Below are 11,505 nucleotides of genomic sequence, written 5' to 3'. Positions count from 1 at the left end.
GTTTCACTGTGAGCAAGTTATTTTTTGTTCTTTTCTGACCAGTACACATTTGCTGTTTCCCCTACTAGCAGTAGGTGGACTTTCATAAATCAATTGTCTTCTGAAGGCAGTTCCACTTCATTTTATTGAGGGGTAACAGTGTAAAAATTAGTATATTAAAATGCAATCCACATTTTTCACATTTTTACTCATGGACAAATGTAAAACTCATCTATAATTTTTCTTTCACTTCACACTTATGTTCTAGTTCTAGCTAGTCTCACACATAAAACCCTAGTAACATGTAATAGAAAAGTAGATGTGTCTTTAAAAGTTCAATGAAGCCTAAAACATAACAAGGTAAAACAGTCTGAACTCATCCACAATTTGAGAAACTTTTTCTTGTTCATCTGGTTTTGTTCGTTTGTTTTGGTGAAAATGTCTAAAGACAGCTTTAAAATTTACTTTTTAAAGTTAATTTCGGTCTACAATTCAGACTCCTTCAACCAGTCTAACTCTAACCTTATCAAGACTGACGTTTTAATTAAGCTTAGCATCTTATTTTCATGAAAACAATTACATAGTAAATGGCCACTGCTTCTAAAAAGGCTACTCTATTATATGCCAAACTAACTTGCCATACCCTCCCTGATGTCTCCCGATTCCCAGCTCTTCTCGGATGCAGGAGTTTGCGGACCAATCAGAAGCCTCAAGACATGTGGCGTCAACAACACGGCATCGTTCCTTAGCAGCTCGCTGGCTAACGCGGACAGCTAATCTCAGCTATGGTCCACTACCACCGATGTTTCATCTGTTAAATAAGATGGTGCTTGGAATGACTCGACTGGTTCTGGACCGACTGGAAGCATGGAGACTGCTTGGATGGTACACTTTAACTGGTGTCGCAGAGGTGCATTGACGCGAGGTAAAAAAAAAAAAAAAAAAAAAGAACCCGGAGAAGTGTGCCTCCTAACGGTTATCCATAAGGAGACATGCTAATTAGCTTATTCTCAGCACCAGCGGAGGCAGTTAAACAGCCGAAATAAACATTTTTAGAGATTTTACTGTATCAGGCTGTTTGGTTCCTTCTGTGGTCTGTGAATTGTGGCTCTTTTGTGTTAGCTATGCTGTGTTTTGCCACTGCTTTAGATAAACTAAACCCTGCTACGAGAGATCTTTCTACTATCAAGCTAGCTAACGTTTTGATAGTCTGCCTTGGAAACGTGAGGCGCAGTCCCTAAAGACTACCAGGGTGTAGTAAAATGCTATCAGGTCAGTGTTTGCCGCATCATCAATTCCGCACTTTTATGTGTGGGTAAACTGACGTGAATTTTTAAGGTGTGCTCTTTACTCCTCCAGTGAAGTGCTTGTGACACTGATGCCAGCAGAGAGCAATCAGGATGAGTGGAGCTGGAGAGCACGCGGACATCCTGTCAGTGGGAGATGTGGTCAGGGACAGGTGGAAAGTGGTGGGTGTCGTTGATGCGAAGTCATAATTCAGTGGATGAATTCAATTTCATGAATGCCTCATTTCTTGCTCGGCAAATATCACGGCTTAACTTGCCAATATTGATTTCAGGTCAAGAAAATAGGAGGAGGCGGCTTTGGGGAGATCTATGAAGTCCTGGATCAGCTGAGCCAGGCCACTGTTGCCTTGAAGGTCGAGTCCGCTCAGCAACCCAAGCAGGTGCTAAAGATGGAGGTGGCTGTGCTGAAGAAGCTTCAGGGTAAGTTATGCCAAGTCACACCGTCATGGAGAGTAACCCAGAGAGTTTGAAAAAATAAGGATAGAATTACAGTTTAATTTTCATCTTGACTCAGTTCTTCAATTCAGATTATACTGCAGCCATACCTTACACAGATTAAGCTCAGAATTATTTTGCATCCCTGGAAGATTTAAAATTAAGTTCCTTGTAGCAGGGTCTTTGTTTCTGATTTGGAATAACACAGACATCACCCAAATTTAAACAAGGCTATCCTCCAGTATTATTACCAAGAGAAATATTTATATTTTAACAAAAATGGTATGTTGAAAATTATACCCTTCTCTGTAAATAATGGAAAACCTGTTGGTTGATGTATTTGTAGACTGAACATTTTGGTAGTTGTAGTTTGGTTAATAAATGCTCTATGAAGTGAAGTCCTTTTGTTTTTATCATTGTTTCTTTTTCTATTTAGCCCAATTGCTTTTAGCAGAGGAGTGGAGTGCAGAATTGGAGAAGATGTGATTCAAAATGGATTTAATCCAAATTTTTGTTTATTAGGACAGTGATGGTGTCCGCTTGTGTTTGCAGACTGAAACTAGCGTGACTGTATTTTTATTGGCATACGTAAAACTGTATCTTCCCTTTATAAACAGGAAAAGACCATGTCTGTCGCTTTGTGGGCTGCGGTCGGAACGATCGCTTCAACTATGTAGTGATGGAACTGCAGGTGAGACCCTCGTTGTCCCAATATTTGCCATGCTCTTAGTCCGCCTGCCGCATCACAACTATGATGATACAACCAATACTGATATCTGGTCCAAAGGGGAGGAATCTGGCGGATTTGCGCAGAACGATGACCCGCGGTACTTTTTCCATTTCCACGACTTTGAGGCTGGGCAAGCAGATTTTAGAGGCCATCGAGAGCATCCATTCTGTGGGCTTTCTGCACCGTGACATTAAACCTGTACGTTTAATTCTATGCGATATGTCATTTGCTTATTGCAAACACATTCTGAAATAGGATTGTAAACTTGGTTTTCTGTTTGATTTTGCAGTCAAACTTTGCAATGGGACGACTTGCCAGTACCTGCAGATGCTGCTATATGCTAGATTTTGGATTGGCTCGACAGTTTACCAACTCCAACCAAGAAGTCCGTCCAGTAAGCTCTCTAATAAGAATTCATCAAAGAACATTTTTGGCTTCTCAAAGTAAAAACTAAAAATCTTCTGATAAATGTGGTTTAGACATTAGTGGGCTTTTCTAGCATTTTAAAATAAAAACTGCGACTATTGACAGATACTACAGTATGAGTTTACATTAATTCTCTTTCAGCCTCGTCCTGTGGCGGGTTTCAGAGGAACGGTGCGATATGCCTCAATCAATGCTCATAAGAATAAGGTGAGACTCGTCCTATTCACTTATGCATTTTCCTATTTCAGCCATAATTGCAGCAATTTATCCTTGTCTTTATTAGAAACTAACAAAAAACCTGTACAACAGCCTTAGAGCAAGAGAGGCAGTCATTCGATGTAAATAAAATAAAATGAATTCTGTTGCTATTGATTCAAATGCATCCTAGACTTCTTGCTCAGGAATAGATGCTTTGCTTACGATTTTTCCAAGTGAAAAAAGAAAAGAAAACGAAAAGAAAATGCTCTATATTGGCTGAATCATAAATGTCACGTTTTAGATTAATACTATTGTAAAAGCTGCATCTATTCTCGTCTGTGCATCTTTGCAGGAGATGGGTCGCCATGATGACCTGTGGTCCCTCTTCTATATGCTGGTTGAGTTCATGGTCGGACAGCTTCCCTGGAGAAAAATTAAGGACAAAGTACGTGCTTCTTTTCTCCATCTTGTTCTAGAATTAGGATGCACCGATACGTCCATCCGCTCATTGTTTTAACTGATCTCGCATCTCAGGAACAAGTAGGAAACCTAAAGGAGACGTACGACCACCGTCTTATGCTGAAGCACCTTCCTTCAGAGTTCAGCACTTTCCTGGATCACATCTTAACCTTGGATTACTTCACTAAACCAGACTATCAGGTTCTTTTTGCTTGTTATATTTTGCACGTTCCGTTTATTCATTTCCATGCTTAAAATGCTGATACAAGTTTTTTTTTTTTACTTTTTTTTTTACGAGACAGCTCCTAACATCTGTGTTTGAGAAGGCCATGAAGAACCACAATGTGCTGGAGAACGACCCCTATGACTGGGAGAAATGTGATTCAGAGGATGTGCTGACCATCACTGCCGCAGCGAACACCGCTCAGCAGCTCACTCGCCTCACCCCAGCTTACCTCGGGTACTGGATGCTAAAAAAAGCTCTTGTCACATTTGACATTTGAACCTTAAACTCTTTTTTTTAATTCCCTTGAGGCAGATTTTATTTTATTTTTTTGCAGTTTTCACATTATTCAGTCCTCCTTCACACTCTGCTGAAAACGGGTTCCAGTGTGCAGCTCTGTTTTTAGAGCACAAATGTGCAGACTCAGAGATCCCTGAGAAAATTACTGCTCTGAATGATGTTGTGGAAATGAGCTGTAGGGTGACCTTCGCTTTTGTCGTTCCCCAGCATGGCCAACGCTTCGGTGCTGCCCGTCGAGCTGCAGAGAGAAAACACAGAGGATGTCCTTCAAGGGGAACGCCTCAGCGACGCCGACAACTGCCCCCCCATCCCCACGCCGACCACCGCTGGTGGAGACGTGTGGGAGGAGATGGACCGCAACCGCAACCTTAAACATCCTCAGCTGATGATCAGGAAGGTCAGGGTTGTTGTTTTGTGCATGCTCTCTATGAAGCCTGTTAAAGGAGTTCAAATTCTTTGCAAACATTTCTAAAGTAGCAACACAGAATTAGCGATTTTAATGGTTTTTATAATTGTTTTGTTTGTTTGCAATGTGGAAATCCTGGAGAGACTGATTTACAGACTATGCCTAAAAACAAACAAATGTGTAGAATGAACTCCTCTTTTCATTTATAGAATATGAGCCATGTTTGTAGTTTTTTGTGGTGCAGTTCTTTTCTTTGAGACTTGTTCTATGTTCTTTAGGTAGTAAGTGAGGATGAACACAGTCAGAATCAGGGGAACCAGAGTCCCAACACCGGCTCCGTGCAGAGTTCTCCACGCCGGGTCCGATCAGAGACCATGTTCCTGGACCGAGCCGCGCCACTGCTGCGCCGGATGAGGCACAGCCAGAGTCTGGCGTTCGAAAAGAGACTGGCGCCTGAACCAAAACCTACAATCGAACGCTTCCTTGAAGCCTAGTAAGAACTTTTTGCAAATCAAGATAAGCAAACTAAAATCTAAAGAAAAAAAATCTCACGATTCTTTTTTCTTTTCTTTTTTCTTTCTGTCAGCTTGGGCAAACAACGGCCAGTGCTTTGTCACGTTGGGGAGAAACCCATTCCTGAGAACGGACAGCAGACGTCTTCCTGCAAGGAGGACCAGTCCGGCACGGCGACCCCCGACCCGGAGGAAGCCGCGGCGAGCAGCGGCTTCGTCGCTGTCAACTTCAGCCCCGTGCCTCAGGAGGCCGACTCTCAGGAATGGGTGATGCTGGAGCTGGAGCAGGTCAACAGCTCAGGAGCAGGCAAACCTCAGGTGGAAACCCCATGCGAGGAAAAGTCGGGTCCCTGCGGTTCTGATAGAGCGGAGAATCAGTCTGCTGAGCAGCAAGACTCCCAGACCGGTCCTGCAGTACCTAGCAGCCCCGTCCTGTCGCAGATGGCCATGCCCGGAACCTGGTTGCTAGGCCACCGCCGGCTGCCGGGGATGCTTGGACCTTCAGTCCTGATGGGGAGATCCCAGATGGAGCAGGTAGGGTCAGAAGAGATTTTCTACAAACAAGTGCTGTGAGCAGCAGCAGGAACATTTTCTGAACAAAGCAGTCTGAAGCTAAGGTCTGCTGCACTTAGAGCAAGCTCAGCTTTAATGGAGATGTCATCAAATATTCAAGAGCACATTATTCTTTCTAGACTTTAGCTACACATTAAAAGGAGTACTTTCAGAAATGGGTTTTTAAACAGGATTTCTATGCAGTTTGGAAAAGTATAGAAGTTTGAGTTTTCAGACTTATTAGATTTATTCCAATATGATGGTCGTTTTTAAACAATGCATTCAAGTTCGGCTTGTTTCTGAAATTGGTTAAAAAGTTTTCCAACGAAGCCCAGCAGATTGTATCGACTTGCAACATTCACTCCTTCTGAGCCTGTAGCGACTTTTAGGAATGTTGTTTGTTCAAAAACTTTGTAATTATTCACTAATTTGTGTTGGATTATAAAATAGAATGTGATAATCCATTGGAAGTTCTGGTTGTAACGTGACAAAATATAAAGATGCTTAAGACGTAGGAATACTTTAGAGAGGAACATGTACATAAACCAGTGTGCTTAGACTTTAGTTTGCTCACGAGCTCCTAAATGCGTACAAAGAATCAAAACATGACTGAAATCTCACACACTCGAACATTAGTGATTTTTAAGGCTCTTCTTTCCGTCTAATAATGTCTACCTGCTTTCAGTCCTCCAGCGGTGGGCCACAGTCTCCTGTGAGGAAGAACGATGCGGCTCCATTAGACGCACCAAGCTGTAAATCTCAGGAATTTTCTGAGGACGCCTCAAAGGAAAGGAAGAGGTTGGACTCTGTGCCAGAACTGATCCCTGCCAAAGGCGCCACGCCCCACCTGACCAACGACAGAGACCCCGAGAGCGACTCCGGTTTGCCTGACCGCTCCTCAGAGCCCAATCAGCAGCCTCCAGCTGACCCAGCTGGGGGCGCCGTGGAGAGCACTGTCACCGTCTCCTCCTCGCCTCCTCCCGCTCTGCTAAAGCGCAGAGACTCCCCGTCGTCTCCGAGACTGAGCCGGATCCCGGTGCGAGATCCCAGCAACCCCCTGGACTCGCCGAGCCGGGAGCCGAACGCGGAGCGGCGTCATCGCTGGAGCAGCCCGCTCCCCGGCTCCCCCACTCACTCGCCATCTCCCTCCCTGTCCTGTGACAACCTGCCCTGCGCTCTGCCAAGAGACAGGCTGTCCTCGGAGCGCGGCTCCAGGTCCGACTGTGGGGGAGAAGACCCCCTGTCCCTGTCTTCCTCATCTGGAAGCAAAAGTAAAATCCCTCGCCCTGTGAGCGCTACGTTTCTGCCGGAGCAGCTTAGTGGAAGGTTTTTGCCTCGGCCGCCTCCGGGGAAACCCCCCGTCCGTCCAGTTGTGGACAGCAGGTACGTGTTGACCGGGCGTCTTTCCCAATGACTCCTATGGCCATCAAACTGGGATTAGAATCAGACAGGAATGTGTCTGTCACAATGACCAGTAATGTACGGTAATCGCATGATGAATTAAAATGAACACAATAATTTTCATTTGCATGCTTGTTTGTGTAGTTTGTTTAATTTTTAAAGAGATGCTGCTCTTTACTATTGAAATGCCCCCATATTGAAAAATGCTGCAAACATTTGACACATTTTTATATTTTACTAAATCCTAACTGTTTTGCCTGTTTTCCCTAAATGAGACTAATGAATTAATACATTTTTAAGGGCAATTTTGTTCTGTTGAGACTTCAGTAAGGATGAAACAATTATTGAAATAATCAACTAATATAATAACCTAATAGTTAAGTGGAGTTTAAAACCCCCCAAAAAAGGCCATTTGTTGAATTAACAACACTCTCAAAGAAGTATTAAAGCCAAGCCTTTGCCAAAAATATATACATTTTGCACTTAAGTTAGACAAAAAGTATTTATCTGTAAATATGTTCTTCCCAGAAATCCTCAAGTGGCACAGTTTCAGCTTTACCTGGTTCAGATTCTCTCTTCTCTGTTTCTCTGTAGACGGCGGCGTTTGAGGGTGCGTGCGAGCAGCACCAGCGACGCCGACTTCCTGGCCAGCCTGACCCAGCTGATGCAGGACCGCGGCGGGATGCTCTTCAGCCCGCCTCCCCGCCCCCGCACCTCCTCCTCCTCCCTGCAGCGCTCGCTAAGCTCCTCCCCCTCCCGCCAGGAGCTCCGGGAGAGCGGCGCTCTGCCGGGCCGTAGCCGCTCGCCGTCGAGTTTGTCGGGCTCCCCCCCGCCGCGACACATGCAGCCGCTTGACAGGGCCTCGTGTGGGCCAGCGCAGTGGGGGCCCAGCCCCCAAGGGAAAGCCTTTGGGAGAGTGACTCGATGACTGCATCCCCCCACACGACTGACTGGTCCCAAAATGTTGCACCTGTGGCGTTAGGCTGCCTTCCGCCCTGATAGCATGTGTAAATATGACATTTACTGAAAGGAATGTACTGTATGTAATGTAAAATGTATGATAAAATGTATTTATTTATTTATTCGGATATGAAACTGAAAAAGTGGAGAAAATCTTGAGATTGCCAACTTTTACCTCTCATTTCACTCCTCCATTAAAACCCTATTTAGGCCTAATGAGACCAAAATAATCATGTTTAATACTTGATATGTAAAAAAAATAAATCAAACTAACTGTAGATATGTACTATTAGGAAAAAAACACTAAATATATAAACCATGTATTCACTGTAGAAACACTAAAGAACCCCACAATCAGTATATATAGATCAGCATTCGTGTACAGAGCCAGAGCATGCAGCATACGGACCTCACTCTGGTCAAACTGCTAATCCTAGTATTTAATAATGAGCTGCTCATTTGACTTATCTTAGCGTAGTTGTGTGCTTTTACGTCGCGTCACGCAGCCATCCGCTTCTAAGAATGTACGATAAGAGCGCTATTGTAAACATGCATGAACTTCTTCCTCACAAACATTGTTTTTTGTTTTTTTATTATTTATTTGTACAATCTGCTGAAGCATCTGTGTTTTATTGAACTGGTTCTGATCCAAACAATGTGAATGTTGGAAGGTTTTTTTTTGTTTGTTTGTTGCAGGGGGAGTGGATGGGACAGAAGGATGGTGAAAATGTTTGACCACCTATATAAGAGAGAAAGTTAGAGAAAATAGAACCACAACAGATGTTTCAATAAAGGTAAAATACACCAGCCCAGCTGATTTGTTGTTCTAAACAGAGGAAGTTGAAAGAAATAGCAAAGAAGAGTCTGGTGACTCCTTTTTTACTACTTGGATTTTAATTATGTTTAAAATAATTAGTATTCAGACCTTAGCAGTGATCGAAATCTTAAGTTTTACCATGGGTGGCTCTGGTCAATGATTGCAAGCTCAAACACTGATTAGTCCTACATTTTTTAATATTAAAAAATGGAAATTCCAACTTTTTTTAGGTCCTTAAATGCACTAGCTAAACATGTTAGTGGGATAATCCTGAAAACCTTCATTTTTCTGTGAGATTTATCTCTACCTCTGTCAAGCAACCTGCAGCACATTGTTTTTTCATCTTTTTTGGAGTTGAATTTAAAAAGCTAATAAAAATTGCAGTATAAAAGTGCAACTAACAGAATATTTAAAAATTTATTGCAGCGATTCAGTTGAAAAAGTGAAACTTGTATCTTCTATACGAGTTATATTTTAAGTATTTTTATTTTTAATTTTGAGGAACAGTTCATGAAAACCACAAATTGAGTTTCATAGATATTTTAAATATTACAAAATAAGATTTTTAATACAGAAATGTTTGCCTCCTGTAAAGTATCTCCCATTATGATAGCAGAGGCTGCTGAAAATGATGAGCCTGTAGTTTATCTGTACATTAATTTTTTTTGTCTTCTACATGTTTTTTCTTCCACTCAACTTTCCACTAACATGCTTGGATACAGCTTCGTTTGCAAGTCTTCCCAATCAGCCATTACAAGGGTATAACATTTTAGTATTGGATATTAAATATATCTGATAGTTTTTTCTGAAACATTAAAAAAAGCTTTTCAAAGATATACTAATTTATATAGCTCAAAAAACACCATTCCACTCTTTAGAGATTGTTTCTGTTCTTATTTAACCAAATATTAATATTGGACAAAGAGCACAAAAAGCAGTTTTCATGAAAATGATTTCATTTAATTCAATATATCCAAACCAACCAAGTGAGAAAGGGTAAGTAGACATCTTTTGAAATGATTCCAACCCAATGCAGTGGTACAAAAATCTTTACAGTCAATTATCAATTAAAATACAGATGATTGTTTTTTCTACAATAAAATTTTGCTCAACTGCCAACATTACAAAGAGCATTTCAAAACTATCTTAAAGCAAGCAGCAAAGCCCGGTATTCACTTTCGATGGGTGATGATTGGAGCCTTTTAAAGGGTAGCCGGTGTCATCCATGTTGGCGGGAAGCTGGAAATTGCAGTTTTCTGTTTCTCATATTTAGAAGAGAGGCGCAGACTGCCGGGGGTCATCCGGTAGCACGCTGATGGAGTCCTCAGCCTTTCCACACAGCATGCAGAGCATCGTGTACTCCTGCACCGACGGAACGGGGATGTAAGACCATCTGAGTAAGTCCGTGGATCCAAGTGAGCGCTGTAGATAAATCAAGATGCCATTACTCACCTGATACTCGTCTACGACAGAGAACGTGTACTCGTGTCTGGCGATGACGTGGTCACAGTTTTTGCAGACATCTGGAAAGACAAAGAGATTAGTGGATGTTTCCTCAGAGTGCTGGTTATGGACCAACTGCTACTGGAAAGACAGTCTGACAAGTAACGCATTAATTATTAAGTGGAAAGGGAATTATGTTTGATTTTTTTTAAGCATTAAAACCTGAAAAGTAAGGTGCACATTTTTTACTAGCCCCCTTTATCGTGATACCCCTAAATAAAACTTTACTCACCTTTATAGTGAGCTTATATTGAGTAATGTTTATCAACAAACAGCATCAAGAAGATGGATGTGGAGAAGATTTGCAAGGGTTAGGGCATAAAATATGATTTTCAATCTATTGTTTTAAAACGTTAAGAAGATGGAACAACTGCAAATCTACCTAACTATAGTTGTTCTCCTAAATTGACTTTTGAGCAAAGAGAACAATGCGAGAAGCAGCCAAGAGGCTCCCATGATCGCTCTGGAGGAGCTGCTGAGTTACAGCTTGCTCGCCTGCAATCTGTTTCTTTGTGGAAGAGTAGCAATAGGGTTGAAGGAAAACTATTACCTCTATGCAGAATGTTAGGTTTGGTGGAGAACTAACACCGAAAATCACACTTTCCCTGGCAAGATACTGGAACTGGAGCCAAAAGATTGTAGTACAACAAACCGACAAGGGCTAAAAATGCACACCACACTTTTTAGATTATTATACGTAAAAGCAATTTTAAAATGTTATTTCCCACACTTTCCATCACACGAAATCCTAACAAAAAAAATCAAGTTTGTATTTGTAATGTTACAAAATGCTTAAAAAGTCCATGAGTAGGATATAATATATTCGTGATTGGACAAGGGACACTAACGGTCATATGTGACAATTTCCTCCCCATCATCATCCTCGGTGGCCTTGTTGCTGATCAGCACAAAGTCTCTCTGATGGCAGTTCGCACAGCCCAGATAGTTCATCAAGTAGGAGCCGCTCTCCAGACAAGTATTACCCTGAAACAACATAATTCCTCTGTGTGCCACCACGACAAATGAAACTTTTCAGATATATCGGCAGCTTTAACTTACCCGGTCCGGGTATTCTTTATGCACACAACCGTTGCACATGTTGACCTAAACTTTCATGAAATAAGACAAAACAAACAAACAAAAATGAGTGTTAAAGCAATAAGCCCCTAATAGCTAACATTTAGCTGAATATTTTTTGTAGGAGTAGCCCCTCTTCCGCAAGAGGACCTTTGTCAGATCTATAGAACATCCAATGTGGTAATATGGTGCGGAAAACTTTAAGCTATTTCATCCCCAT

The 11,505-nt window shown here is 42.1% G+C and overlaps 2 protein-coding genes across 2 annotated transcripts; one reads left to right on the top strand and one right to left on the bottom strand.

Moving 5' to 3' along the window:
• Positions 1-658: 658 nt before the first annotated feature.
• ttbk2b (tau tubulin kinase 2b) lies at positions 659-8,695 on the top strand. Its single transcript, XM_008397547.3, has 16 exons — positions 659-904; positions 1,129-1,251; positions 1,339-1,448; positions 1,559-1,706; positions 2,339-2,412; positions 2,509-2,649; positions 2,741-2,845; positions 3,019-3,084; positions 3,428-3,520; positions 3,610-3,735; positions 3,837-3,994; positions 4,265-4,454; positions 4,742-4,956; positions 5,050-5,509; positions 6,213-6,910; positions 7,523-8,695. Exons 3-16 carry the CDS (start codon positions 1,380-1,382, stop codon positions 7,854-7,856), a joined length of 2,877 nt encoding a protein of 958 aa, XP_008395769.2. The 5' UTR covers positions 659-904; positions 1,129-1,251; positions 1,339-1,379; the 3' UTR covers positions 7,857-8,695.
• Positions 8,696-9,643: 948 nt separating this feature from the next.
• On the bottom strand, positions 9,644-11,499 carry churc1 (churchill domain containing 1). Its single transcript, XM_081602693.1, has 4 exons — positions 11,268-11,499; positions 11,057-11,192; positions 10,158-10,228; positions 9,644-10,067 (listed from the first exon to the last, which is right to left on the bottom strand). The coding sequence occupies exons 1-4, from the start codon at positions 11,304-11,306 to the stop codon at positions 9,975-9,977; spliced, it is 339 nt and encodes a 112-aa protein (XP_081458819.1). The 5' UTR covers positions 11,307-11,499; the 3' UTR covers positions 9,644-9,974.
• Positions 11,500-11,505: the final 6 nt, after the last annotated feature.

Source organism: Poecilia reticulata, chromosome 21 (assembly GCF_904066995.2).
Source record: "Poecilia reticulata chromosome 21, P_reticulata-male-v2, whole genome shotgun sequence".
Lineage (NCBI taxonomy): Eukaryota > Metazoa > Chordata > Actinopteri > Cyprinodontiformes > Poeciliidae > Poecilia > Poecilia reticulata.
The sequence above is the reverse complement of the archived record's forward strand: the minus strand, read 5'-3'. Positions and strand labels throughout refer to the sequence as shown.

Bases quoted from the DNA above. Each gene is read 5' to 3' on its own strand.
- ttbk2b (XM_008397547.3), top strand. From the start codon at position 1,380: ATGAGTGGAGCTGGAGAGCACGCGGACATCCTGTCAGTGGGAGATGTG. The intron at 2,846-3,018 runs GTAAGCTCTCTA...ATTCTCTTTCAG, and splicing joins CCAACCAAGAAGTCCGTCCA to CCTCGTCCTGTGGCGGGTTT. The intron at 3,995-4,264 runs GTACTGGATGCT...GTCGTTCCCCAG, and splicing joins CTCACCCCAGCTTACCTCGG to CATGGCCAACGCTTCGGTGC.
- churc1 (XM_081602693.1), bottom strand. From the start codon at position 11,306: ATGTGCAACGGTTGTGTGCATAAAGAATACCCGGACCGG. The intron at 11,193-11,267 runs GTAAGTTAAAGC...ATGTTGTTTCAG, and splicing joins ATAAAGAATACCCGGACCGG to GGTAATACTTGTCTGGAGAG. The intron at 10,068-10,157 runs GTGAGTAATGGC...CCGTCGGTGCAG, and splicing joins CTGTCGTAGACGAGTATCAG to GAGTACACGATGCTCTGCAT.